Raw genomic sequence first — 27792 nt, forward strand, 5'->3', positions numbered from 1 at the left:
GTGTGGTTTTACTGTGGCTTCTTGCTGAAGGCTGCATTCGAAATACCATTTCCCCTTGTTTTTCAATCAATCTCCTGCCCAGTTCTTCAATCCTAACCTTTAACCCGTTACAGTTAAGTACAGCTGGCACTTAACTTGAGACTATCTGGGCCCAACTCCAGGCTCAGCGATCGGGCTGCTCAGGAGGGAGGAACAGGCCAGATGGTCCACTCATCTCCAGGGCACATGCTGAAGAATTTCTGGCCAATCACAACTGGAGATATGAGGTTTATTTACCAATTAGAAAAGAGGGGTCTATTCTATAAACCAGTCAAGTGTGGGCGTGTGCATATGTGTGTGTTTTATGATGAAATGGGTTATTTCAAGCTGCTGCTTTCTCCTCCTCCTCCTCCTTTCTGCTGCTTTTTTCTGCTGAGTGCTCTGAAACAGCTCCATATAGTCTTGTGCCCTGGGTCGCTTCGGCTAAGCTAAATGAAGCGGTGTTGCGACGCTGTAGAACAGCTTCTCATTCCAATTAAGAATTAATACTGCAGCAGCGTGGATTTATACCACTTCTCCCTCTCTCGCTTTGCTCTTTCTCCTCCCACCGTTTCTGTCTTGATACGGCCTCTCCCTGCTGATAGATAGATAGATAGATAGATAGATAGATAGATAGATAGATAGATAGATAGATAGATAGATAGATAGATAGATAGATAGATAGATAGATAGATAGATAGATAGATAGATAGATACTACAAAAAATATGTGTTTTTATAGTAATAGCCTGCCATGCTGCAGGCATTGCAATCTGCCTTCCTCGTGTTCTGACATCTAGAACATCAATGGGGGAAAATCAAATATTTTTTTATGTTATTTTATTGCAGTTATTCTCAGACTGCAAAGGAGCTCATGACCTGTAAAAGTTTACATTAGAAATAAGTGTTTTGAGAACATTGATCAAAATGCCTTTGTTAAAGTACTCAAATTCAAATCGGAGGTACTTTCACTTTATTCAAGTACAACCTTTTTTTGTTTTGCATCAGATTTCAGCTTCTGTTATTTACTACTGCTATATTTGAAGCTTGACCATAATAAAATCATGCTAAAAGTATTTTGCTTAGTGGATGAAACTTTGCATAAACCTTGCCTATGGCACAGTGGGTCCCAACGTTTCTACAGCATACACAAATATTCTATACAAATCCCACAATCACATTTATTTTTACATTTAACACATTCATACTACAGAATTGAATGTCAGGTTAGAGTGGTGTGTCACAATACAATGAATCAGAGAGCTATACTATAATAATCATAGTGTATGTATGTTTGCATGAATAGCATGAATAAAACCTCCTGGAAGTATCATGGTTATATCGTTATTTTTGACTTATTTTGGCTGCAGCGATGAATTTAATGAAAGTCTAATATTATGTCATCACTAATATGGCACATATGACACCTTGAATGGGGCTGTTTTTCACAGCGAGTACTTTTGTTTTGGTGCCTTTATGTACTTTTTATGTACTTCACCTATCACTGCAAAACCATGTGTAATATGCAACACGTGGAGTTGTAACAGAGCAGAGAGGAAATCTTCTTTTAGTTAAATCCACAACGCTGATCTTTCTCTCAAGGCCACTGCTGGTGCTGCACTAGAACTCAGTGTCTCGAGTAGCTTTGTGTTTTTGCACAGCACATGAACAGACATTAAAGGAAGCAGGCCATGTGTTAACAAAGCCAGGTACTGTTGTCAAAAGACGATTTTTAGGAGCAGCAAGATATGAATAGAGCTGAGCAAGCATCAGTAATGGCGGATAAGACAGTTTATGAGCAGCATAAAAAGAGGCGGGTTGCAAAGTGGCAGTCAGCTTGTCTCTGTCTGATTTAATTACTGATTTCCAGTAACCCAAACCATAGATAACCATAGATAGAAGGATAGATAGATGCTTTATGGCTTTTCCGTCTGCTCCTTATACCCCACCTATGGCTCAGCTGTTCCTCTCAACCTTTTGCTCTCTCTGCTGTAAGTGAATATGGGTCACATCATGTAGTGCTTCTCTATCTGTCTTCACAGTGTTGTGTGACTATAGCCGGTAACAGAGTAGAGGCACAAGAGTGCTTTGCTGTGTGGCCCCTGTACTTGGTTTTCTGATGTCCCACAGGGCTTAAGAGGAAGTGGAGCACACAGTCAAAAACTTTAGTGCTTCAGCGGCACTGAGTCACAGGGTCGAAGCTGCTCTGCAGTCATGTAACAAACCTAATTTAGACACAACTTTTTGAGGGCATTTTAACTAAAACTGTGAAGAAGGAAGCTTGGTGTCTTCAGTAAGCTATATGCCTTATTTCAGAAAGACATTAAAGTTACATTTTAGAAACAAATATTTCCTTTATGTGGAAAAAAAAAGTTAACTTTTAGTCGGTTTGTGGGTCAAACTGGACACCAGTCCCCTATATGATTGCTTACTGTGCTGTCTTCAGCTAGTTGTGAGGAAAATGTGGAGAAATGCACAGTTGTCAGTCCAAAATGGTAGCATGAGAAAAGCTCAATTTTTGGAGCCGGTAGCAGCTGTTGTCAAAATTTGGATGTGCTAGAAACTCAGGATAGTATTCTCTCCACTGCAGTAAACCCGATCTGCAAAGATTTTATAATAACACACAACAGACTAGCCAGCACAACAAAGTGTGCACTGTTTTTTTGTGTAAAGTAAATAAATAAAATGCTTTGTAGCATTTTCTGTAAAAAGTGTGATAAAAAAGTGTTTTTATCCAGGTTTGAGTGTTGCAGAAAAGCCACATATTCATAATGCTGATTCTTTTTTTTTTAATCTATGAAGATTAACCCCACACATTTGTTTTAGCAAATGTCAAAACATATGGGATGCAGATGGAGGACGTGTGTTAATGAAGCAGTCATGGCATCTGACATACTTCAGCTTTGGGATTGCTCAGTGTGTTCATGATTGTAAACATGATATTGTTTTGCGCCATGTGACATTTAAGCAACCTGTAGGATTGCTGGGATTAATGTAACTGATTGCCCAATTTATAGGTGCCTTTTAAAGAAATCCTAGCATCTGCGACAAAGTCTTTTTGTCTGCATCTACTTTGCTACCCCTGCCTTTGGATTTGCTCCTTTTACAGTTTTAAATGAACGAGAAAGTAATCATTGCAACAGATTATGCATACAGAGTATCTATTTGTAGTCTGGGTTGCACTGACCAATCACATGCGAATGAAGCAATTTAGCTTTTAGTGGCTCTCCTCTAAAATGCATCTGCATTTGGAAGCAGTCAGTAATAATGACTGGTGCAACAGCAAGTGTTGACATGGCATGGATATCTGCTGGTTACACCGGAAGCCCTGAAAAATGGACCACTGCCTCCAAAGGCTGAGTCAGCAGACAAACTGACTGTTTTCCAGACTGATGACAAAGTAGCTAAATGCAAAAACAAACAAACGATATTTTAATAATATTCAAGATATTTTCAGTTAATCAAATTAATGTAATCCAGATTTAATAGCACCAGCAAATTGAGAACACTTTGGAACAGAGTGCATTTTAAAGGCTTTATTTAAAGCGTTAGATATTTTTCCGATTGCATCCCTCTATAGAGAGGGAAAAGGAAAGTGTGCATGCTGTTTCTCTTTTCCACAGCACGCCTCGCTTATTTCTATCACTGCCTCGAACGCCTCAAGGTAAAAAAGAAATTCACTTTCAAATGGATCAGTGTGAAGACATGTCAGGCATTCAGTCTTATAATAATCTTAAATGGGCCTTTAAAGTGATACTCTTGATGTTGCTGGATTTGAAAAAAAAAAAGGTTATATCTTAGTTTCTATACACGGTTCCTGTAGCTGGGCACTTCCCAGAAACCCAGAAGTAAATTATCACTTCAAATAAAAGAATGTGAAAATGTCTCGCACCGTATTAAGAGCTGTCTGATCTTCATCAGGTCTGGGCGTCCTCGATTTCAGCTGGGCTAGAAAAAAGAAAGAAAAAGAATCCTTTGCAGCATCCAAAAAGCTGTCTTCCTGTGAATTCGGGCAGTTGAGTGAAGATTTGTGGCTTGTCCGACAGCAGAAACAAGTCCAACAAGACTTTAATCAGTGCTGTTGTCTTGTAACTCTGCTGGAAGCTGTCTGACTGATAATGAATCGACTCTCTGGGCACTTACAGGTCTGATTAATTGATTTCCTGGTTTGACTTATTTAGGTAGAAACTAAAATGAATATTTCATCTCCAGAAACTTTTCTTAAATCTGACTGAAGTGAAGTACAGGATTGCAGGGGAATATATAGTAAGATAGTCAGAGCATAACACAAATATTGTGTTGTATATTATATGGTATAATAACTATATAGTATATAGTTTAGTGTATAGTCTTTTAAAGCATATTTTTACATTTATGTAGTAATGGTTGACTGCAAAATTTTGAAGGAAACTGATTTTTATACTGCAGGATCCCTCTTTTGTTCAGGTAGGTTGTGTAGGATTGGGTGCCGCTTTGAAATCGCAGCTTGCGATGTGATTATGTCACAGTATTTATTATTTAAAATGGAAGAGCACATGCTGTGCTATATTTATGATATTGATTTAAGTGCAAAATTCTTATTTTAAATGAGTAGTTGAAGGAAGGCTGTATTTAGTTAAAATACATTTGTGGAATAGGATAACATATTTAGTCACCCTAAAAGAATTCAGCACACGTAGTAATGGAATATCTTGAATTTCATAAATCTGGTCCTTCAAGTGTTTTCCCCCTCCTTATTCTCTATTTGTGTTTCTCATTTGTAAAAAAAATAATAAATAAAAAATCTTCAATGTAATAAGTGCAGAAAAGTCCAACAATAATAATAAAAATAGTACTATGTACTTTGAAACTTGAGAGTCCAATCAGAGGTGTGAAATCAGAGGTGTGATCCAATCAGAGTAGTAGCAAATTCAAACTAATTTGTTGCTGTCCTTGATAACACTGCGCCAAACTCCAGAATTTACCCCAAATACAAAAGTTAGCTTTTAATTTAATTAATCCACCTGCAAGGTTTTTTTTGTACCTCCAACTCTTAATCAGACATCAGCCAGTGAACTGTGAGTTTCATATCCATTCAAACTGTAGAAGTGCTACATTTTAGCCACTTTATTACCTTGATGGCAAACATGATAGGTCTGTAAATAAAGTGATAATAATGTGACCATTTAGTATAAAGATATACTAATGTCTCATGCAGAAGGTTTCCTTAAGCTCTCCCTCAGTCTGCTCATATTTATCTACATGAATTCCATTTAGTAGGATTGTATGAAAACAACTGATAAATTATTTAGTGTGTTAGGCTTTGAATGTTAACGCTGCAAGGAACTGTGGAGCGGTATTATTCCTTTTCATTTCCTATTGTGTAGTTCAGTGTATCCTAAATGCTCAAGGAGATACGAAAGGAAATGAAGCCCCTTTCCTTAGTATTTAGAGAAAAGAGTGACACTTAGATATTTCCATGTCGGTTCAGTCAGTTACAGTGGGGCAAAAAAGTATTTAGCCAGCCACCGATTGTGCAAGTTCCCCCACCTAAAATGATGACAGAGGTCAGTAATTTGCACCAGAGGTACACTTCAACTGTGAGAGACAGAATGTGAAAAAAAAAATCCATGAATCCACATGGTAGGATTTGTAAAGAATTTATTCGTAAATCAGGGTGGAAAATAAGTATTTGGTCAATAACAAAAATACAACTCAATACTTTGTAACATAACCTTTGTTGGCAATAACAGAGGTCAAACGTTTACTATAGGTCTTTACCAGGTTTGCACACACAGTAGCTGGTATTTTGGCCCATTCCTCCATGCAGATCTTCTCGAGAGCAGTGATGTTTTGGGGCTGTCGCCGAGCAACACGGACTTTCAACTCCCGCCACAGATTTTCTATGGGGTTGAGGTCTGGAGACTGGCTAGGCCACTCCAGGACTTTCAAATGCTTCTTACGGAGCCACTCCTTTGTTGCCCGGGCGGTGTGTTTTGGATCATTGTCATGTTGGAAGACCCAGCCTCGTTTCATCTTCAAAGTTCTCACTGATGGAAGGAGGTTTTGGCTCAAAATCTCACGATACATGGCCCCATTCATTCTGTCCTTAACACGGATCAGTCGTCCTGTCCCCTTGGCAGAAAAACAGCCCCATAGCATGATGTTTCCACCCCCATGCTTCACAGTAGGTATGGTGTTCTTGGGATGCAACTCAGTATTCTTCTTCCTCCAAACACGACGAGTTGAGTTTATACCAAAAAGTTCTACTTTGGTTTCATCTGACCACATGACATTCTCCCAATCCTCTGCCGTATCATCCATGTGCTCTCTGGCAAACTTCAGACGGGCCTGGACATGCACTGGCTTCAGCAGCGGAACACGTCTGGCACTGCGGGATTTGATTCCCTGCCGTTGTAGTGTGTTACTGATGGTGACCTTTGTTACTTTGGTCCCAGCTCTCTGCAGGTCATTCACCAGGTCCCCCCGTGTGGTTCTGGGATCTTTGCTCACCGTTCTCATGATCATTTTGACCCCACAGGATGAGATCTTGCGTGGAGCCCCAGATCGAGGGAGATTATCAGTGGTCTTGTATGTCTTCCATTTTCTGATGATTGCTCCCACAGTTGATTTTTTCACACCAAGCTGCTTGCCTATTGTAGATTCACTCTTCCCAGTCTGGTGCAGGTCTACAATACTTTTCCTGGTGTCCTTCGAAAGCTCTTTGGTCTTGGCCATGGCGGAGTTTGGAGTCTGACTGTTTGAGGCTGTGGACAGGTGTCTTTTATACAGATGATGAGTTCAAAAAGGTGCCATTCATACAGGTAACGAGTGGGGGACAGAAAAGCTTCTTACAGAAGACGTTACAGGTCTGTGAGAGCCAGAGATTTTCCTTGTTTGAGGTGACCAAATACTTATTTTCCACCCTAATTTACGAATAAATTCTTTACAAATCCTACCATGTGGATTCATGGATTTTTTTTTCACATTCCGTCTCTCACAGTTGAAGTGTACCTCTGGTGCAAATTACTGACCTCTGTCATCATTTTAAGTGGGGGAACTTGCAGAATCGGTGGCTGGCTAAATACTTTTTTGCCCCACTGTAGGAACCTTTCCAGGCATAAAAAGACGATTTGACTCCAACCTAATTATTTTAGTCATGAATTAACCTTTGTGTGGTAGGTGGACTGACAGTATAGAAGTAATTAGTGATATATCATCTCTAAACAAGTGCGTTTTCCCCTAAAGAACATTTTTAATGTTTTCAAAATAGCTGTCCCCAATGTCAGAGCATCAATGTTTACTTTTCTTTTATGGGCAGTACTTGTAAATTAGGGAAACTCCACATGGAGAGGCGGAGGAGGTGTTGAATTGAGGTCCGTGGCCCTTTCTCACATAACAAAGCACTCAAAACGGAGCAGCCCACTTCAGACAAATTCATGCTTCATTTGGGTTAAGGGAGGGAGCCTGCATGATGACCATTTAACCCACCCGTGTATCAGATGTATCCCAACATGAGTCATATGGTCTTTGTGCTAGGGAGCAGTTTGGACACCTTTAAATGTCTGATGTCTGTGTCCTGAAAACAAATTCTGAAAAATTCAGGGCTGCAGTAGATGTGTGAAAACAGCTAGAGATTTGTATATGCTGAATGCGTATGCAGAAAATCAAAATCAACAAAATCAGTAGGATGAAAAGTAGAGAAGGTTTGGTGCCATTTCTGTGTTTTACATATAGTGTATTTAAATGTTTTTCCCTTTCAAACACTATGTAACACCATCAAGGTCAAATTTAAGGTCAAACCTGATCATCACTGGCTTTTATTCCACAGTGTCCCAGGTTTTCAGTTTTGACTGCTTGTTTTGTGTTTCACCTTTAATTAAATATCGTCCGGTCTCATGTGAGGATTACACTGGATACATATTAGATTGGATCATGGACATACAGGGAATACTGTGTGAAAGTGAGCCCGAGAATACTCCTCCCAACAGTGTCTGTTTAAATCTGACAAATAGTGTCTCTGCTGTATTGATACGAGTATAGGTTTCTGTTTTTTGATCGAATAGAAAATAATGAATGAAGTTTTAGTTTATTGGGATTTCTTGGATTAACCAGTCCGCATCTTGAAACGTTACTAGGGAAGACACTGAGTATGTGAGTGTAGCTTGTAGTATAAAGCACTTTCTCCAAAAGTTGATTCTGTTCATCCGGACGTGGCGTTTTGTGGGAGAAACGTTTCGTCACTCATCCGAGTGACTTCTTCAGTCTCAGCTGACTGCAGGTTTCCCCAATCTTATAAACAGTAAGATTGCCCATTGTTCCTTCAGTGGGCTGGTGTCAGTCATTATGCAAATTTCATTGATAGTTTGTGGCTATAATGTTGCCTTTTAAAAGATATTCAAACACACATTGAGTTTTTCGAAATACAAAAACAAGAAAAGACAGATTTGTGCAGATAAGTTCAAAAACAATTACCAGTGATAATGTTTTTCTGCTTACTCTGCTGCATTGGAAGCCATTATAATTGCAGTGTGGATGCATATTTTTTAAACATATATCCAAACTATATAACAATTAAAGAAATAAATACTTATATTAAGTACAGACAAGCTTGCAAATCATATGCAATTACAGATGGTTGCAAGAGCGACATAAAAAACATCCACACTGACCAATAAAGCTGTTCTCTCGCTCTGTTGCTGCAAGAAAAATGAAGCATGTTTGCATAAAAGATGTGGTAATCTGTGTGCAGTTTCCTGCTATTTTTGTTACATCACTGATTGTTTCTGTGAAACAGATACACCTCTCTGTTTCATTTGTTTTGCATTGTGTGACAGTCAGCCTCCGGTGTTTATCCACAGGATGATGCACTGGGCCAGGCGTATCGAGCAGGAGATTGACAGAGTCTTTCAGCACATCACTGGAGCTCAGCAGTTGAAAGGGGTGAGTGTCTGCTTCTCTCATTCATCACAGTGTTGGATAAATTCAATAAGAAGTGCACCGAGCGGAGAGGTCAGCGCGCAAATTGACTGTAACTCCATTAAGTTGAAGATCCGCAGCTAAATAGGTGCAAAAAACCAGAAAACAGTCACAGTCTGTCTCACTTAAACCTCTTTGTTTCCTTGTTTGGTGGTTTTCTGGGATCCCTGCAGAGCCAATAACAAAAAATAATGTTTTCTCAGAGCAGCCATAAATCTTTCTCTTACATCTTTTCTCTTTAGCCGTTATTTTTAGTACATATACTCTGCTTTTAGACATTTTAGATACATAATTTTGTATTGCGTTGTGTTTACAATAATTATCAGTTTTGCGCGCACTGGATTATACACCTGAAAGTGAAAGAGATGCCTCAACACACACCTACAGTGGTTAGATTTAGAATATCTGAATTGAGCTTCATGAAATCAAGAGCTTTAATAACACCTACATTCATGAATACTAATTTAGGCCTTTCATGAGCTGATCATATAATAACTGTGTTAATATTGAAACTGTTCATTTTTGAACACATAACAGGTATTTTCCATTAAGCTCTGAGTTGGAAGTCATTAATGATTGATTTTTACATTACAGGTGCATTAGAGTAATCTTATTCCAGGGTCTTTTGATTCTGATTCTGTGCGTTAAATTCCATATTAAATGGTTCTAGTTCTGGTTCTAAACAATATCCAGTCAACTTGGATCTCAGATTCCAACTCTGCTTTTTCCAGCTGAAGGTTGGACATCAAAGTTTTTAGTGAGCATTGCTCATACAGAAGTAAATGATGAATTCCTAATAAATATTTTATACTTAGGATTAACTCAAAATAAAAGTTGTTTGTTTACTGAAATAAAAGAACATTTTAATGTGGAAATGTAGCTCAGTTGCACCCTAAAACAGTGTAAGCAAAAGGCTGAAAAAAAAAACCCCCCAAAAACATTTCCACTGAAGGTTTTTTACAAAATGGGATTTTGATTTGTTACATTCACTGACTGCAGGTAAGTCCAGATTGTACTTGTTTTTATTTTTGTCTAATTGTTCACAGTGATCTGGTAGACTGTCATTAGGAGTGTATTCAGTTTTCTTTTACTTTTCATTTCCAGCATGTTTTCAACATTATTTAGTGTAACAGGTGGCTGGGAGGGGTTGTCCCTCTGAAGGCAAGTGCCAGAGACCAGGAACAAAGATCATCTGTAGGGGGCAAGTGATCCCTGCTCTGAGGAGATGTGTGGGGGCGTTCCCTCAGCAGAGAGCAGTGGCACGTGTCCTCTCTGTTTGTGTCACACCATAGCAGATGGTCAGCCTGCAGTAATGCCTTGATGTGAAACTCACTTGTTCATTCAATCCTCATTAATCCCGCCATGCTTTTAAAACACTGCAGATCTGTTCAAGATTGTTCTCCTTTGCTTAGAAAGTTTTCTCTTGGTGAGGAAACCGTTATTCACGTCAGGCATCATTTTAATTCCTAAACAAGGGGTTCAAATTTATAGATAACTACAGCTGTCACAGTTAGCTGGGTGTAGAGTGGTAACTTGAGGCCTAATTTGAGAGGCATGAAAGTATCAGTAAAATTCCAAAAACACTGGTTACCATGACACTTTGGGAATATAAGATCAGGAATCATCATGCGAATGATATGGTAATTATAAATAATGTTAAATAATGAAAGGACCATAAGTACACAGAGGAGAATATAAAAATGGGTGGGAAGTGGGGCAGAGCTGAAACAATTTAGGACTGAACGTAAAACTCAAAACAAGATATGAGAGACAATAACTAACAAAGTGAAACAACTAAACTAAAGACTGAGATAAGGAAAATCACAGAACATGAAACACTGATGAGGCTAAAACAATGAACCAATATACAAGAAAACTCAAGTACCTAAACTCTAATAATAAACTCTGTGAATACTGAATTCAGTTCAGTTCTTCTGAACCCCAAGGCTAACTAGAACTTGAATATAACTCTATTCTCACTTGACTTTAGGTTTCTAGTTCTTTCTGCTGGCAGAAACAGGAAAGAACTCAAACAAATCAGCATTGTTTTAGTCTTAAAGAAAGCCGACACATCTGTATAGGTCAAATTAAGACACCTTGTACAAGCCATCAAAAGTAATAAGGTTAAAAAGTCTGCAGCTCTCCTAGAAATTTTGTTGTTGTTTTGAGCTTAAATGCTAACGTGTTCACAATGGCAATGTTAACGTTGCTGTGGTCAGTTAGGTCTAACATCCTGACTGTCCAGTTCTTGCACCTTTCTGAAGTGACATTTTCATATGTTCCATACATTTCACTGAATAAAAAGGTGCTTCTATGAAATAGGTCACTTCAACATCTGCTATGTAAGAGTATTTGGTTCTTAAATCAGTCAAAATGGCAGCTCATTCCAGAAAAGAACGAAGGACGATGTGACTCTGTACCGACAAGAAGTATCAGTATGTTAGCACAATAACACTGGCTATGTAGCATAAACAACAGATGATAATGGGATTGTTATGAGTTTTATATATAATTGCACAAAGCAAATCAATATGGGGAAAACAGAACCTTTTCTTTATCATGGTAAATTACTAAATTTATTGTCTTTTAACCATAGATGTCAAAATTTTTAGTGGATATCCATTAAGACTTAGTGCTATTTCAGTTTGAACTTGTGTTGAGGACCAGCAGCTTGTATGCAGAGGGGAAAATAAGCATTGAACGTGCCAACATTTTCACACTAAACATTTTTAATGGGGCTATAGATGTGAAATTTTCTGATGTAATCTAGACATAGAAAGAAATCAAAACAAATAAGTCCAAAAAGGAACTTATGTGTAATAAAGTGGAATGACACAGGTATAAATTGTTTTATCAAAGCCAACCCCCCCCCCCCCCAAAAAAAAAAAAAAGCCCCAGCTGCTATTTTAAAAGCAGGCCTACCCCATATTCATTTAGAATATTAGAGGCTTCAGTCCTATTTGATGGCCCATGAAAAGGTTTTTCTTTGGCACGGTGTCACATAAGAAGCATCTCTTTATGAGTAAAAGCAAAAAGCTCTGTCAAGACTGTAGTGACCGTATTGTTGCAAAATGTACTGATAGTGTTGGATATGAATGTTGCAGTGAGCACTAAGGCTGGGAATAAGAACCACTTCTTATAGTAGTTCAGTTTCTTTTCCTGTTTCTAAAGTAGAATCACTGTGGCGATTGCTTTAAAGTCTCTTTGTGCTGTTGGTTTTGTTTTCATACCTAAATACTAAGAGAAAATCATATGTGTGTCCTCATGAAGCTGATAGATCGACCCGATCAATCACCTGACTTGCATTTCATCTCAATAGCCCTATTAGAAATATATTTAATGAGGAAAATGCTACCAGGTTCAATACTTATGTTCCTACATGGTTGTTGTCTATGTTTTACCCACATAATGCGTGTCCTCAGTGGTGCTCCTTGATGGATTCTACACAAGACCTAGTTCTTCACAGACAGCACAGTTCACAGAAACACCCATTGCTGCATGTTCCCATCTGTGCAGCATGGGCCAGTAAAGCATCTGGTCAGTATTCAACATTTGGGACATTTTAAAGTTAGGGAAGAAAGCTAATTTTAGTGGAAAAGTCCTCTTGCAGTCTGTATGTATGCTTGCCAAACAGATTCATCCAGAGCACTGCGTTTCTTTTTGGCTTATCTTAATTCTTTCTCCGACATCTTTGCATGTGGGATAGATAAACCCGTTCAACTGCCTGTTAATGCAAATATCTAGCCAATACCAGCCAATAACATGGCAGCAACTTGATGCATTTGGTTCATGTAGACTAAAGGTGACCTGTTAAAGTAGTAGCTCTCTGGTTGAGAAATGTCTTATTGATCAGAAGTCAGAGGTTAAACACTCTGTGCTAATAAGAAGAGTCAAAAATAACTAAAAAAAACAAACAAATGTTGAAGCAGATGGTCTACAGCAGCAGACGACCACACCATCTAAACTTCACTGTACTCAAATGGCTTCAATCTGTGACAAAGTGGATGAGCAGTTGCAATGCTCTCCATTTGTCCGGCATCTCCTGGTGTAGGTGTCCTGAAGTGGGGGGAGAGCAATCCTGCAGCAGCGTTCTGCTGTACGGATCACCCTCTGAAGAGCTTTTTGGTCCTAACACAGCTGTTCCCAAACCAGGATGTGAGGTTCTGTGTGAGGATGCTCTCCACAGCGCCTGTATAGAAAATCCTGAGGATCTTTGGAGAGACCCTGAACTTCCTCAGTTGTCGTAGGTGGTACAGGCGCTGCCTAGCCTTTTTGGTCTGGACCTGAATGTGGGCAGACCATGTCAGGTCTGAGGAGATGTGGACACTGAGATATTTGAAGGACTGCACCCTCTCCACTGGAGCTCCATTGATGATAATGGGCTTGTAGTCTCTGTGCTGACTCCTTCTGAAGTCCACCACCAGCTCCTTGGTCTTGCCAACATTCAGTTGGAGATTGTTGTCCTGGCAACATGATGCCAGATTCTTCACTTCATCCATGTAGGCCGCCTCATCGTTGTTGGAGATGGCGTCCAACACCACTGTGTCGTCAGCAAACTTGGTGTTGGAGCTGTGGGTGGCCACACAGTCTGAAGTGTAGAGGGAGTAGAGCAGTGGCGAGAGGACACATCCCTGTGGCGCTCTCGTGTTGATGGTGATGCTGTTGGAAATGCACTTACCCATCCTCACCACCTGAGTTCTGCCAGTGAGGAAGACAAACACCCATGCACACAGACGGCTCTTGACTGATTTTCACAGTTCAGCATCAATCATCAAAATGCATTTTGAGAAGAAATTTATTTTGAGCGGAGAAAAGCTGCGTGCAAAAAATGTATTTCAGCGTTTGCTATTATCCACACACACACACACAATAGCAGCCACTCTTGCTCAGTTTTTGCATTTGCGCTTGCTCGCAATGTGCTGCTTGCGCTCTCAACATTTCTGCCCGTGCGCGTTCAACTCTTTCTGTACACCGTTATATTTGTGTCACAAAACCAACCAAACCAATCACAGACTTGGATGCAAAAAAATCTGACTGGCTCGTTTGAGTTTTGGACGAAATGGATTCTGGGATATTGCATTTCGTCATTTTGAGCTGATTGGAGACCAAAACAGCCAATCAGATTTTTTTTTACATCCAAGTCTGTGATTTGCTGATTTTGTGGCATAAATATAACGATGTACAGAAAGAGCTGAACGTGCACGGGCAGAAATGTTGATAGCGCAAGCAGCACATTGCGAGCAAGCGCAGATGCAAAAACTGAGCGAGAGGGGCTCAGTTTTTGAGTGTATATGGATAATAGCAAACACTGAAATACATTTTTTGCACGCAGCAATGAATTTTGTTCACTCAAATTGAGCTTTTCTTCGCTGTAAATAAATTTCTTCTCAAAATGCAGCACTTGCACCTGCAAATTTGTTTTACATGCGCTCAGAATAGTGGCACAAAAATAACGCCATAGGTTTGGCCCCAACAGCACACATTGACACAGAAGTCACCAACCTTTGTCTGTCTATCTGCTGTCTCCCTATCTCGTGTCCTTGTTGCACATTTCTTCGCACACTGTGTTCTCCTTTCTGTCGCCTCTGCTTCTCACATACACATCTGACTTATTCTCCCAATTCTGTGTGTGTTCTCTATGTGTGAGTGTTTAGCAGCTTGACCTATGGCCTACTTAAATGAATAACGAATATAATGCTTTACTATCGTTAATACAACTAAATCCCTAATACTACAATAATCTATTCTTACAATATAGTAAGTCTCTGCCAGGCTCAGATGAGAGAGGAGAGGCGAGCTGAGTTACCAAATCGATGTATTTTTTGTTTTGTTAATTAAGTTTGGAGGGGACGTTTTGTTAAGTTTCATGTAGGATGGGGTTCACTGTAAATAAATTGCTCACCTCTGGAAACCCGAAATGTCTGCTGAGTCTGCTTCCCTACCACCTTCCTTGACGTTCGAGTCTGACTACTTTACACAATCCTATAGAGCACCTTAGAGATGTGGTGGACCAGGAAAATCTCATCATGGATGTGTACCTGACAGATCTACAGCAACTCTTTGATGCTGTCATGTCAATATGAACCAGAATGTTTTCAGTACCTTGATGAATTAGCGCCATTAAAAATTAAGGCAGAAGGCAAAAGGGCCTAAACCAGCACTAGCAGTGTGGCCACGATTTAAGCTCTAACAGAGCAGAAATGATTCTAAGACAAATATTGTGGAAGGTATTGCTCCTAAATAAAATCATTACTCAATACAGCTCCACCCACTATCCATCCAGTGTGATTCCCAGATGTCTCCCACTGACCTGTAAAGTTTCCTTGTGTACTTTCTGTGGCTGTACCAAAGCTGTACGGCAGGTGCTCTGAATTTAACTTTCTCTGTGCGGCCTAATTCAAATTCAGACCCTGCAGAGAAAAGCATTAAGAGCGTCATTTGGGTGTATCAAGCTTAAGACCCCCATGTGTATAACATGCATCTAATTTGTAGAAAGTCCGCTGTGTGATACAAATATGCCTTTTTAATTTAAGCATAAATTAACTCTAATGTAGATTACTTTCTATATGTTTTTTATGACATGGTGATGATTGCTCATAAAATTACTTTGGGCGCTTCAGTGTGTTAACACAGTGTTCATAAATACTTATGCATGAATGGAGACATCTTAGAATTGGACTGTACACGCAGACACAGCAAGTGCGCCTTCAATGAACAGATGAGCTTTCGCATATTGTCGAGCTTTGAATCTTACAGCTCTGTCTCAGACACTCTGTCAGTGTCCTTTTTTATTCTGCAGGTTCATGAAAAAAACGATTTATTCATAGATAACGTATCTCTGGAAAAGTCAGCAGGAGGGAGGTTTGCACTCGATGCACATGTTGCACGTTTTTAACAGCTGTCCATTCAAATTTTACAGATATACAATGAAGAAAGGCGTCGGTTTAGTCTGGTGAAGAATCAGCCTCGCAAGATTGTTGAAAAAGTGGCCTCGGATATTGAGAAACTTCTGGCTAAAAAGCGCAAAGCACTTGATGTAAGTATGTTTCCTCAAGTTTTATATTTTTGTCTTGTGATTTTTAAATATTAATTTCTTAATGCCATAATCATACGATGTTGCTTTAAAAAACGTGTAAAAGAAACGCCTTACTTATCACAACATAAAATAATCTGGTCCTTCTCATTTTTCTAATATTAGATAAATACAATCTCAGATGCACAGCAACTCGTGACATATTATGCCGTGTCCTTATTTAATTACCAAAAATCAAACTGCAGAATTAGTGTGTGAAAGTCTAACAAGACATTTACTAAATCTAAGGGAGTTAAGAGGTGTTGATAATCAAATATACCCAGTTAACATCATCAAGTATGTGCACCTCTCTGAAAGAAAAAGATCTATCAGTTTGCTGGTCTGGAGCATTCAGTTGTGTGTTAGCACAGTGCCAAGGAGGAAAAGATTTCAGCAATGATCTCAGAGAAACAATTATTGCTGCTGCTGTCAATCTGGGAAGGATTATAAAACCATTTCCAATATAGCGAGAAATGTTATTCACAAAGGTAAAAGCCTCAAAACAGCTGCCAATCTTTGCTGGAGTGGTGAATTTGCTGGGGTGGCTGTAGCTCAGGAGGTAGAGCAGGTCATCTACTGATCGGAAGGTGGTTCGATCCTTGGCTCCTCCAATCTGCATGCCAAGTATCCTTGGGCAAGATACTAGCCCCGAGTTGCTCTCCAATGCATCCATCGGAGCTCTGAGGTCTTAACACTGGCTGCCTGTCCGTCAGAGGATAGACTTTAAAGTTCTGATACTAAAGTTCTGATACTGGTCTATAAAGCTCTCAATGGTTTAGGACCAAAATACATCAGTGACCTCCTGACCCAGTATGAACCTTCCAGATCCCTCAGGTCATCTGGATCCGGTCTTTTATCAGTTCCCAGAGTCAGAACCAGACACGGAGAAGCTGCATTCAGCTTTTATGCTCCATATATCTGGAACAAACTCCCAGAAAGCCTCAGATCAGCTGAAACACATTATTTAAATCCAGGTTGAAGACTCACCTGTTCTCAGCTGCATTTGAATAAAACACCAAATCCACACTTTTAAGCTTAAATTTCAAAACTTACATTTTAACTACTGATTTTATCTACTGTTCTGATTTTATCTACTGTTTTTTTAATCAATTTTAAATCATGCTTTTTATTTGTTTTTGTTTTTTAATGTCTCTGTAAAGCACTTTGAATCACCTTGTTGTTGAATTGTGCTATATAAATAAACTTGCCTTGCCTATGAATGAATGTGTGTGAATGTACTTAGAAAGCACTAAGTGCTTGTGAGAATGGGTGTGATTGGGTGAATGTGGCATGTTGTATAGAGCGCTTTGAGTACTCCGGGAGACTAGAAAAGCGCCATATAAGAATCAGTCCATTTGCCTGAGCAAAGCTTAGAGAAACTGCGACAGTTAGCATTAGTACATTTGAGAAAAGTACATTTTGTTTGGAGGGGCTGCCAGGACAAAGCCTCCTCTCTCTAAAATGAACAGCATGGCTTAGGGTTGGACAGCTGCATCTAAACAAACCATAAGGTCTTTGCAACATCATTTGTATAAACCAGAATAAAGTGGAGATTTTTGCACATAAGTTAGAGCACCATGCTTAGCAAAAACAAAATACAGAATATCAGCAGATTATAGTTACTTAATTTTATAACCTTTTAAAGAACAGATGATTTTTTAATCAAATTTTAATTAAATTAAATTTATAAATTAAACTCTTTATACCTAAAACCTTAGAAATGATAGAGGGTGAAGTTTATTTTCACATGGCTACATGCAATCCATTTCTCTGTCCTTTTGTACAATGCTGTTTGTGCAAAACCTAAAAAAAAGTTTTGTAAAGATATGACCTACAGATACAAATGTTACTTGCTTATAGTGCACATGCAAGCAAAGACAGAAAAGTTAGATTGAGAACCCATTTCATGTCCTGCAAAATGCAGGACCACAGTATCATTTACAAACACCAGTTAACACAAGTCTGATTAAGTCTGTCTAATTGTGACCTTCCCCCAAAATCATCTGATTAGAGAAATTGAACATTGCTTGTCTAATGTGGCTGTGTCTCTGTAGAGGTTAGCCAGTGAAGCAGAGCGGCTCCAGCGGGAGCATCTGTGGCAGGATGAAATCAAGGTAAGTCTCAATAACATTATATTCTCAGTTTAAATTAGAAATATAATGTTACTCAGTTTATAGCTTTGATAGTTGTGCATGTAGCCAATTCAGCTCCATTTCTTTTACTTTCCATTTCCAAATGTGTTTTTTTAATTACTTGTAAGGCCTTGGTGAGTTTTTGTTTTCAACGTATTCGTCTTTACTTTTCTTCATAAGGTTTTTTGTGTCTGTAGTGGATTTGAGTCAATCTATAGTAATTTCAAGGGGAAATTATTTTTTCAAAAAAATTATATGTTTGAAATACTTGAAAATGTGTCAATTAAAAAATTAGGGAAACAATACAGTGTATTACAATAATATATATTATTGTAATCACTGTATTGTTTCCCTAAAAAAAGCACATGTCATTATACTTGTCATCACACATTTCCTCACATATTAGAAACGGTACAATTTTATCTTGAATTCACTGAATAAAATAATTCAGGGGTATGTTCTCAGCCCTGTGTCTCTAAACGGGATGACCTGAGAAAGAAACATTTACACCAGGCAGCTGAGTGGATCCCTCTGCGCTGCGCTCGTCTGGCTGAAACAGATGACTGAGTGCACTCAGCCGTGTGGTTCTTTTGAGTCCTACACACATTGGCATTCCACTTTTCCACTCGGTCTGCTTCATTTCCCCGACAAAATGAGACGGGATTAACCTCATCCTCTCACATGGGTTCTCACGTCCTTCTCAGAGGCACTGAATTCCCCTGTGATTTCAAAGGACTACATGTTTTTGCTCATCCGCTACAATCTGAGTAGACACTGTTGCCTTAGGCTCCCAGTTAGATTTCCACGTCTTAACTGGCCGTTGTTTTCGTTTCTTCTCTGTTTTTGAATGTAGGCAAAGTGATTTGATCATCAGAAGATGGTACACTGTTAACATAAAGGGAAGGACATGGCCACGTAGGCTGGAGTTTTTAAATGATGATCAATACTACGAGGCCGAAAGTGTGCCAAGTAAATAGCCCCCACACCATTACACCATCACCATTAGCCTGGATATGCTGTGCATTCAAAGATGCTCTTTCCATCTCTGTAAGCTGAGTCCGGTTGTGGCAGATGGCTGCTACTAAATGAGCATAGTTATGTCAGAGATTTGTTCTTGTTAAAAGGGAGTTCACTGTTGCCAAGCGCTTGCTTAAAGGGAGTCGTTTGATCATTGGGTTTTATCTCCATAATTGTGGGAGCTTTACCTTAGTGTAAAAAGCACCTTGATGGGACTGTTTTTGTGATTTGGTGCTATATAAAGTCTGAAAGTAAAAAGGCCTTATCAGCAAAGATTAGCAATTTTACTCTTTGGGTTTTTTAAAAATAAATATTTGTATAGAGATGGTGTTGTTTCCACTTGTAACCAGTATGTATGCTAAGCTGAGCAACCCAGCCTGCTTAGCGTGGAGCTCTATATTTAGCAGAGGGATATAAGAGTGATACCCATCTTCTCATCTGTCTCTTAGCAAAGATAGGAACAAGCATATTGTTATACATAAAGGTGGCATGATGAGAAAGAGACAGACTGAAGAGACGATCTGAGTAAATCCTAAACGTCTCCTTTTTTATCATATATGAATGAAACTATCCTTTATCGCTGCTGACAGATTAATGTTAGAAGAAGCAGAGCTCATAGGAGAAGTTAACATGCTGGATGAGCAGCATCATTTCTTTGGACTGACTGAAAAAGAACACTGACTGATAGCTCGGTGTTTTCAGAGGTGCTAAAACTTTATATTACTAACAACAGGATGACTAACGGCAGACTGATGGAGTTGTCATGTTAAGCTCGATTTAGGCTAAGGCGCTCTTTGGAGATCAAATCTGGTAATCAGAACAGGCCAAAAATAGGAACACATCCACCTCAGTGTAGATGTCACGCGTACTCTGAAGTAAAGACAGTAACAGATGGCGATGCTCCACACAAGCCTAACAGCCTGTCTACTGATTTGTAATGTGAGAGTGCTGAACAGAAAACAGTACCGAACAATAGGAAACATTTGGTGGTTACAGCATCACAAATGCAGCTTTTCCTTTTTTTTTAAATGTAGTTTTAAACTAAAGACTTCTGTACTTTTTTTGGCTGCTGTTTAGATGAAAGTGTTACTTTGGAAAGCTCTTGTGCTTTTTGTTAACATTTTATGGATGGAGGAATCATTTTTTGGGCTGTTACTCCTCTCTGGGAAAAAATGTTTTGGATCCGTGCATCCAGCTTGGGGTCTCGGAACAGCTGGTGCCTGTCCCCCCCCCAGCTGTGACTGGGCAAGAGGTGGGGTACACCCTGGAGAGGGGCCTGACCGAGAGAGACAGAAAACAACACAGTCTCAAATCCCTGGATTCAAACTGCTTCTATTTGAGGTGCTCATTGGAAAAGATACACATGAGCTAAGTCACGAAAGAACGTCATGATTTATCAAACAGGATTCTCTAGGTTTTGGGCACAGCCATGTTCCTGGGAGTCTGGTTGTTGATTGGTGTGTACCAGTTTGTTGTGTAGGATGAGAGTCTTCCTAAAACTGATCAATGGTGGTTCAGAGGAGATCTGGGTCATTACATCATCACTCCCAATAATACCCCAATTCCTGTCATTATATGTTTATTTGTCTCTCCCTCTGTACTGTATGTTTTCCCCCAAGACTAATTCATGTTTTATTAGTTTTGGAACTAATAAGGTTTGTGTGTCCAGGTGTTGGATAGTGTTTCTATATCTATGTTCCTGAAAACGCTATTTCCTTAGATTTAGCCTCACAGTCCTTTTCCTGGGTGCAGACTGTCCTCACTCATTAGATTTGAGCAAAAGGGACATTTTCTTTAAGCCACTTTGGGTGAAAGCTGCTGGCGTGTACCATAATGTTTCTATCTGTTAATTTTCTAAATACAGATGTATGCAAAGTCCCTTTATTCTCTTTAAAGGTTATAAGATATAAGAATTTTATTTTCTCCCTGCTGTACACTAAAATAATTTAAAATTGGGATTGATTTTATTTTAAAAAACATGATCCAGATTAAGACAAACAATCTTTTTCTGAATAATGTGTTTGAAAAAAACAAATATTTCTTTTATAATTTAACAGTTTTCTTCCCTTTGACCCAGTTATACACCTGCTTAAGGGGGACTGAAAAAGCCTCCATAGCACATCCTTTGGTCTGTTTAAATACTGTTTAATGTTGTTAGTTAACGTCCATTCAGTCAACGACAATAGAAAATCATTAGGTGGCATTACATGGTCTATAGTCATGGGATTCAGTGATTCAACATGTCTGCTAACATTGTCTCTGCATCTACATTTAACTAAGAGCAACAACTATAACAAGGCTTGCCTGCTGAAATGCATTGGGGGGTTTTTTGGGTTTTTTTTTTTGAGGTAAACCTGACCGTCCTATAAGAATAAAGGCATTTTACAGTATTTGAAATGAGACTGCCTTGGAACTTTTTGATGATTTATCCACAAAAGCATGCTGAAATCCTACCATGAATAAAAAAAAGCATTTCAGCAAGTTCCTGAAACTTCAGACAATATAGAAAACATTTCTGACCATCCAGCTAGTTATCAGCACACGTACGGCATCCATGCTCGTACGGGGGTTGTATGCAGGTATGAGTGACTTGCATGTCTGAGAATGTGAACGATAAATACAGATTTAGTAGGAGTATGCACAACTCTAAATCATGAACATGTATAGGTAGCTTGTCCACTTTTTATAAAATATAAAGAACAGAGAAGGTCACTCTTACAGATAGCTGAAAGAAACTCATCTCAGAGTGAATGTTCACAAGTGTACTCATCAGTGAGTGGCCTTGTTTATTTCAGCAGCATCGGACCACATTTAATTCTGTATATAATTTTAAAAAATATTACTTAAATTATTAAAAAGACATTAATTTGTTTTTTTGTTTGTTTGTTTGTAAACAAGGTTGTAGTATTTAAAAAATGCAGTTTTGGACTTTCGATGGGCATCATTTTAAATGAACATACATTCTAAGTAGTGGCTACGCTTATGAAGAACTGTGCAGAGACAGACTTGACACATGCATGCATATGATTACTTGTCCTCAAACTGTTTCACAGTTGCAGCCTCTTCATATCTCCATCTGTTCTCTACTAGGAGCTGGACATGGCTTATTATGATTCCAAGGCAGAGCTGGATTATGTGAGTAAGGGACAAATAAACTGAACTTTTATTTAAAAAAAACTAAGTACAGTAGTACCTTGGTTTATGAGTATGATTCGCTGAACCAAAACCCTCGTATGTCAAAGAGAATTTTCCCCATGAGAAATGATTGATGGACCGCTCCGAGCTCCCAAAATATTCACATAAAAATCATTTTTAAAGGTATTTTCTATATAAGTCACTGACTATGAGTTTTTTGCTCATTACTCGTAGGTCAAGTTACTCGCAATCCGAGGTTCCACTGTATTTGGCTTACACTTACTTGACCTAGCCTGAATTGACTCAACTACAGTATTAATATTAGGGAGAGAAATGTGTTTGTGCTTCATGTGCTTGTCCTCCTGTTCATGTAGTATTCCATGGATGGAGAAGGAGAGGTGGAAAATCCCTCTCACATCAAGCTGGAGTTTGTGTATGACCCAAACTTCAAGAATAATGTCAACTATTCCTACACAGCTGTTCAGATTCCCACGGATATTTATAAAGGAGGTAAGTAGAGTCCCCAGTCTGTAAAGACATGTTTGCAATTAGCTTAAGGTTAAGGTGTGTATTTAAAATATTTCACTGTTTGTTGATTAGCTCCCGTCATTCTAAACGAACTGAACTGGACGCAGGCGTTGGAGAAAGTCTTCATGGAGAATAGTCGAGAGGATCCGTCACTGCTGTGGCAAGCATTTGGGAGCGCGACAGGAGTCACTCGCTATTATCCAGGTAGGTTTTAGTTTTTAGGTTCCAGCTGTCAGGTAGGAGGTGAATAAGCCAAAGTCAAAGTAAATACTATGACGTGAATATTTTCTTCTGTTTTTTTTTTTTTTTTTTTGCAGCAACACCCTGGAAAGCTCCTGATAAAATTGACCTGTATGATGTCAGGAGGAGGCCCTGGTATGCGCTCCAGCTTTAAACATGTTTACATGTGGGCTGCATGCATTGGATTGAAGCAGATGAAGTTTTGTGTCCTCTTCTTTGTTCCCCACAGGTACATCCAGGGTGCCTCATCCCCCAAAGACATGGTCATCCTTGTTGACGTGTGAGTAATTCTGCTAAACTCCTTTTGACCCATTCAGAGAATGAACATTCATTTTTCTTATGGTTATCTTAGTTTAGTATCACAGCTGTACACAAGCAAAGGCTAGACTGGCTGGCAATGTACAGAGAGTCCAGGAAATCGCTTTTTTCTGCCCATGTGGGGTTTTTTTATTCTGATTCTCGGATTTTTCTTGTAACATCCAGTCATTTTACTGAATTTCATTACTTTTCTTATGCCCCTCCTGAGTTTTTCTCTGTGTGCCTCTCACTGTTAAACATGCAAATTTCACCTCTGCCCTTCTTTCATTTTGCTCCCTGTTTAATTTTGAAGGTTAGAGCTTTATGATCCCCTTTAGTTGTTGTTTTATTAACCACTTTCTGATGATGCAATATTATTGCAATTTTTAACATTTTGTGATATTCATATGATTTATCACCTGTTTCAAACACGTTATGTCCTCAAAGTTAAACTTTGTCATTATCTGTTCAATCCAATTTTTATTTATTTTTTTGCTGCAAAATGAGACGTTCAAGCTGTCACTAAAACCTGCTAAATGTTGACAGTCAGTCTGATATCAGTCGTGATTGAATGTGGTCAAGTTGGCAAATACTTGCAATCTGTTTCTGATAATACAGCAACTGTGATAGATCATAGAAAATCACATATCTCTTAAAGTCTACAGAGACTGAAAATGATTAGATTTGCACTCAACAATCTTCTTGTTTTATAGGAATGTTACTAGAATACAACCAGCCAGCAGCTAGCTGAGTTGAGTCCCCTTGAGTTATGCTTATTGATAAAGTCTCATTCATACTGATGGCAACATGTTGGCACTCTGAGTAAACAGCAGTTATTTGCAAACCTTTGAAAAAGGGATGGCGGTCAGTCCAAGTCAGACTGCAACTGTTTCCAGAAAGATTACCTCCTACAGGCGTGATGAGTCCTCTAGTTCGTAGACCCAGAGTATTTTAATTTATGCAACAAAATATCAATATTTGGTGTCCCTGTATGGATATAATGTATCGTAAAATACGCAAAATATTCTGACATTAGGCTATATAGATTTTTTCCCCTCACCCCTGGCAATTTAAAGTGCCTGTTTTAACTTCCTGCACGTCCAGCCTGGTTGTTTTCACTGTGTGAGCCTTTCTGTTGGAACATTTTCATCAGCATGATTTGCACTATGTTGGATAAAGTGTGAAATACTGCTTTAATAGTAAAATCCTTCTGCCTTAGGGCCAAACTCGATGAGGTATTTTGCTCTCTGTTTTTGGTATTTTGTTTAACAACAAGCTGTTGGCTGTAGCATCATTTTGTCATCTGCAAATTTGTATATTTCATAAATGTTTTTCAAGTATTGCTTTAATCAGAAACATTTGTATTTGTATGGCAGAGCAGACACTAATGTTTTGCTTTTTTTTGCTGAGTGAATTCAAACTCACGCTCGAGAACAGCAGTCTTTTGTTGCTGTGCTGTTCCCATGGTTGCTATTGTGGTAAAAGGACATACTTCATTGGTACTTGCTGCAAGGTTAATCCCATTATTAAGCTCAATGTGGGAAATCAGCAGACCTTTCATAAGTTTGAAACCTGGTTGCTCATCACGTGTACATCAGGATAGCAAAAAATGCAAAAACAAATTTTCAGATCTATTCTTCCATGCAGTATTCATGAGCTTTATTTTTTAGCCACATTTTTACTGTAGTTTTTGAGATCACATTTCCACTAGTACTGCAGAAATTTGTGTTTTGTTGAATGCAAACTGTACAAAATTAAAACAGAAGTGGAAAGTAAAGGAGTGAAAAGTACCATTATATAACCACTGAATATATTTATCAGTGCCGATCAATCGCTGCAGCAGGAGAGATTTTGCAGCACTACTGAAGACTTTAGTGGAGGCATTATGAATTATTCTGTTCTTTTTAAACTGGCCTCTTGAATTATTTTAAACCTGGCTCACGAAGAGAGTTTGAAAGTTTTCAAGAAAAAGAATCTTCACTTTGAAGGAGACTTTTACAGTTACAGTACAGAACTTTTCTGTTGAGTTTTTATTTCGAGCTCCTTGGGGCGACTGTTGTTTTGATTTGGCGCTATATAAATAAAATTGAATTGAATATTGCCAGACATACTTGTATCAGGCACAGCAGTGAACCAGTAAAGTGCCCTTCCTGTGAGTGTGAAGAAGTTTAATCCCTGAGATACCTCAGTATAAAAAAAGGTGCAATTTCAGCAGTAAGTCTCAGGTTTTCAGTCTTTGTTGACTTGTGGTATAAACACTGTTAAAGTAAAATTATTTTTTTCATAGTAGGTAGTGAAAAAACTGAGGGTTTTTTTAGTCATTTAATTGTTTATTTATCACTTACTGTAATTACTTTGGTATAGTATGAATGCTTTGGTTGTAAAACATATGAAAATACACCTGAAATTCCAAAATCTATGCCCTCTTTCACATTTTCCAAAGTCATTCAATGGGCTAAATTAAAGTGTTGGCTGACCCAATTTTGGTCCCTGAGCCTGAAATTTGACACCCCTGTGTCAGTCTATGCTCTCCACAACTGTCGATTGGCATAAAAATGGATAAAATTAGATCGTCTTTAGCATCATTTTGCGAGTTTTAACTACATCTGAGCCAAAACCTTTAGGATTAGTTAATACTCTTGACACATAAATGCGTAATTTTTGCATTCCCTCATACAAAATTATCTTCTTGCCTTTTGTTTGTCTCCACACAAGTATTTATTTAAGCATGTTTATTCTGATGTTTCCTCAGGAGTGGCAGTGTCAGTGGACTCACCCTGAAACTGATCAAAGCGTCAGTGATGGAAATGCTGGACACTTTATCCGACGATGACTACGTCAATGTGGCCAGGGTTAGCATATGCTACACTTACTGAATCTGAACACTGCTTTTCCATCATTTCCCCTGTTGTTTTCAAACTGCGTCTGCTCCTGTGTTTCAGTTTAATGAGAAGGCTGTGGCTGTGGTCCCTTGCTTTAGCCATCTAGTCCAGGCTAATGTGCGCAACAAAAAGATTTTCAAGGATGCAGTGCAGCAGATGCAGGCTAAAGGCACCACTGACTACAAGTCTGGATTTCACTTTGCCTTCAATCAGCTATTAAATGCAAGTCATCTATACTGATTTTGTTTGACTTGGCATTATGTGATAAAATAAAGGTTCTGCATGCAGTTTTACTGCATTGACTGACATGTGCATTTTGTTTTTTCCTAATTTTCAGAAAACAAATGTCCCCCGGGCTAACTGCAATAAAATAATCATGCTGTTTACTGACGGAGGAGAGGACCGAGCTCAGGATGTTTTCATGCAATACAACTGGCCCAACAAAACGGTCAGTTTCTCGTGCTAATCAGACACCTCTCCATTACCTCCTGCATTCGAGCAGGATGTTTCTGTAGTGTCTAATCACCCTATGACAGTTAATTTGACATTTTCTTTATTCACCCATGTCAGGTTCGAGTATTTACCTTTTCTGTGGGCCAGCATAACTATGATGTCACACCCTTACAGTGGATTGCGTGCACCAATAAAGGTGAGTTCAGCTTCATATACTGTAGACTACAAAAGGATTCAGTCCATGGTATTAAAAACTGTTTTGAGATGATAAGATAAGATGATGAGAGGATGTATTCTGTGGATCACTTGATAAAAAAAGGTAATGATAAATAAAAATATTTGTAGTTTTACTACTTTTTTGTTTTTTGTGGCTTCATGCCGAGAAAAAGCACTGAAATGTGTGCAATGTTTGGCTAGATGAACTTGCACTATGTCTTTGAGGATCTAGCAAAAAGCATATAATAGGGCATCAAAAGAGGGTTCTGATGACACTCTGGGTCAACCATGGGTCAAGCATTCAAAGCAGCTGACATGCAGGGAGGTTAGAGTGGGTGGAGATGAAAATCAGGGGTCATTTGTGACTGACAACAGCAAGAGTGAAAGGAAAGCTTTATAAGATGGTGGTGAGGCTTGCTGTGGCACAAACACAAATACAGGAGGCCGAGCTAGAGGTGTCAGACTTGAAGATGCTGAGATTGTCATCGTAATTGCCCGGGTGGGACAGAATTAGAAATGATGACATCAGAGGGACAACTCGGGGTGAACAATTTGGAGATGAAGTTAGAGAGACAAGGCTATGATGGTTTGGACATGTGCAGAGGAGGAATAGTGGCTATGCTGGACAAAGTTAAATATGGATCTGCCAGGCAGGAGGAATAGTGGACGACTGATGACAGTTCATGGATGAAGTGATGAAGGACACGCAGAGGGTTGGTGTGACAGAAGAGAATGCTAGGGATAGGGTGAGATGGAGGCAAATGATCCTCAGTGGTCATCCTTAAAGGGAACAGCTGCATGAAGAAGTTTTTACTCATTGTTATGAGTTGAATAAGAAATCCTAA

At 38.9% G+C, this 27792-nt stretch overlaps 1 protein-coding gene across 1 annotated transcript in view; it reads left to right on the forward strand.

Moving 5' to 3' along the window:
* cacna2d2b (calcium channel, voltage-dependent, alpha 2/delta subunit 2b) overlaps positions 1–27792 on the forward strand; it is a 42813-nt gene that overhangs the window by 1261 nt on the left and 13760 nt on the right. Inside the window, exons 2-13 of the mRNA XM_086292549.1 lie at positions 8858–8939; positions 15895–16011; positions 18102–18161; positions 22287–22331; positions 22706–22841; positions 22932–23063; positions 23177–23234; positions 23329–23379; positions 26149–26248; positions 26339–26500; positions 26616–26726; positions 26849–26927. Coding sequence (XP_086148675.1) covers positions 8858–8939; positions 15895–16011; positions 18102–18161; positions 22287–22331; positions 22706–22841; positions 22932–23063; positions 23177–23234; positions 23329–23379; positions 26149–26248; positions 26339–26500; positions 26616–26726; positions 26849–26927 — 1133 coding nt within the window. The remainder of the gene's footprint in view (positions 1–8857; positions 8940–15894; positions 16012–18101; positions 18162–22286; positions 22332–22705; positions 22842–22931; positions 23064–23176; positions 23235–23328; positions 23380–26148; positions 26249–26338; positions 26501–26615; positions 26727–26848; positions 26928–27792) is intronic.

Source organism: Aulonocara sp. 'chitande type north' Nkhata Bay, linkage group LG5, assembly GCF_057382095.1.
Source record: "Aulonocara sp. 'chitande type north' Nkhata Bay isolate Kocher_YH1m ecotype deep benthic linkage group LG5, A_spYH_male_GT1.1, whole genome shotgun sequence".
Taxonomy (NCBI): domain Eukaryota; kingdom Metazoa; phylum Chordata; class Actinopteri; order Cichliformes; family Cichlidae; genus Aulonocara; species Aulonocara sp. 'chitande type north' Nkhata Bay.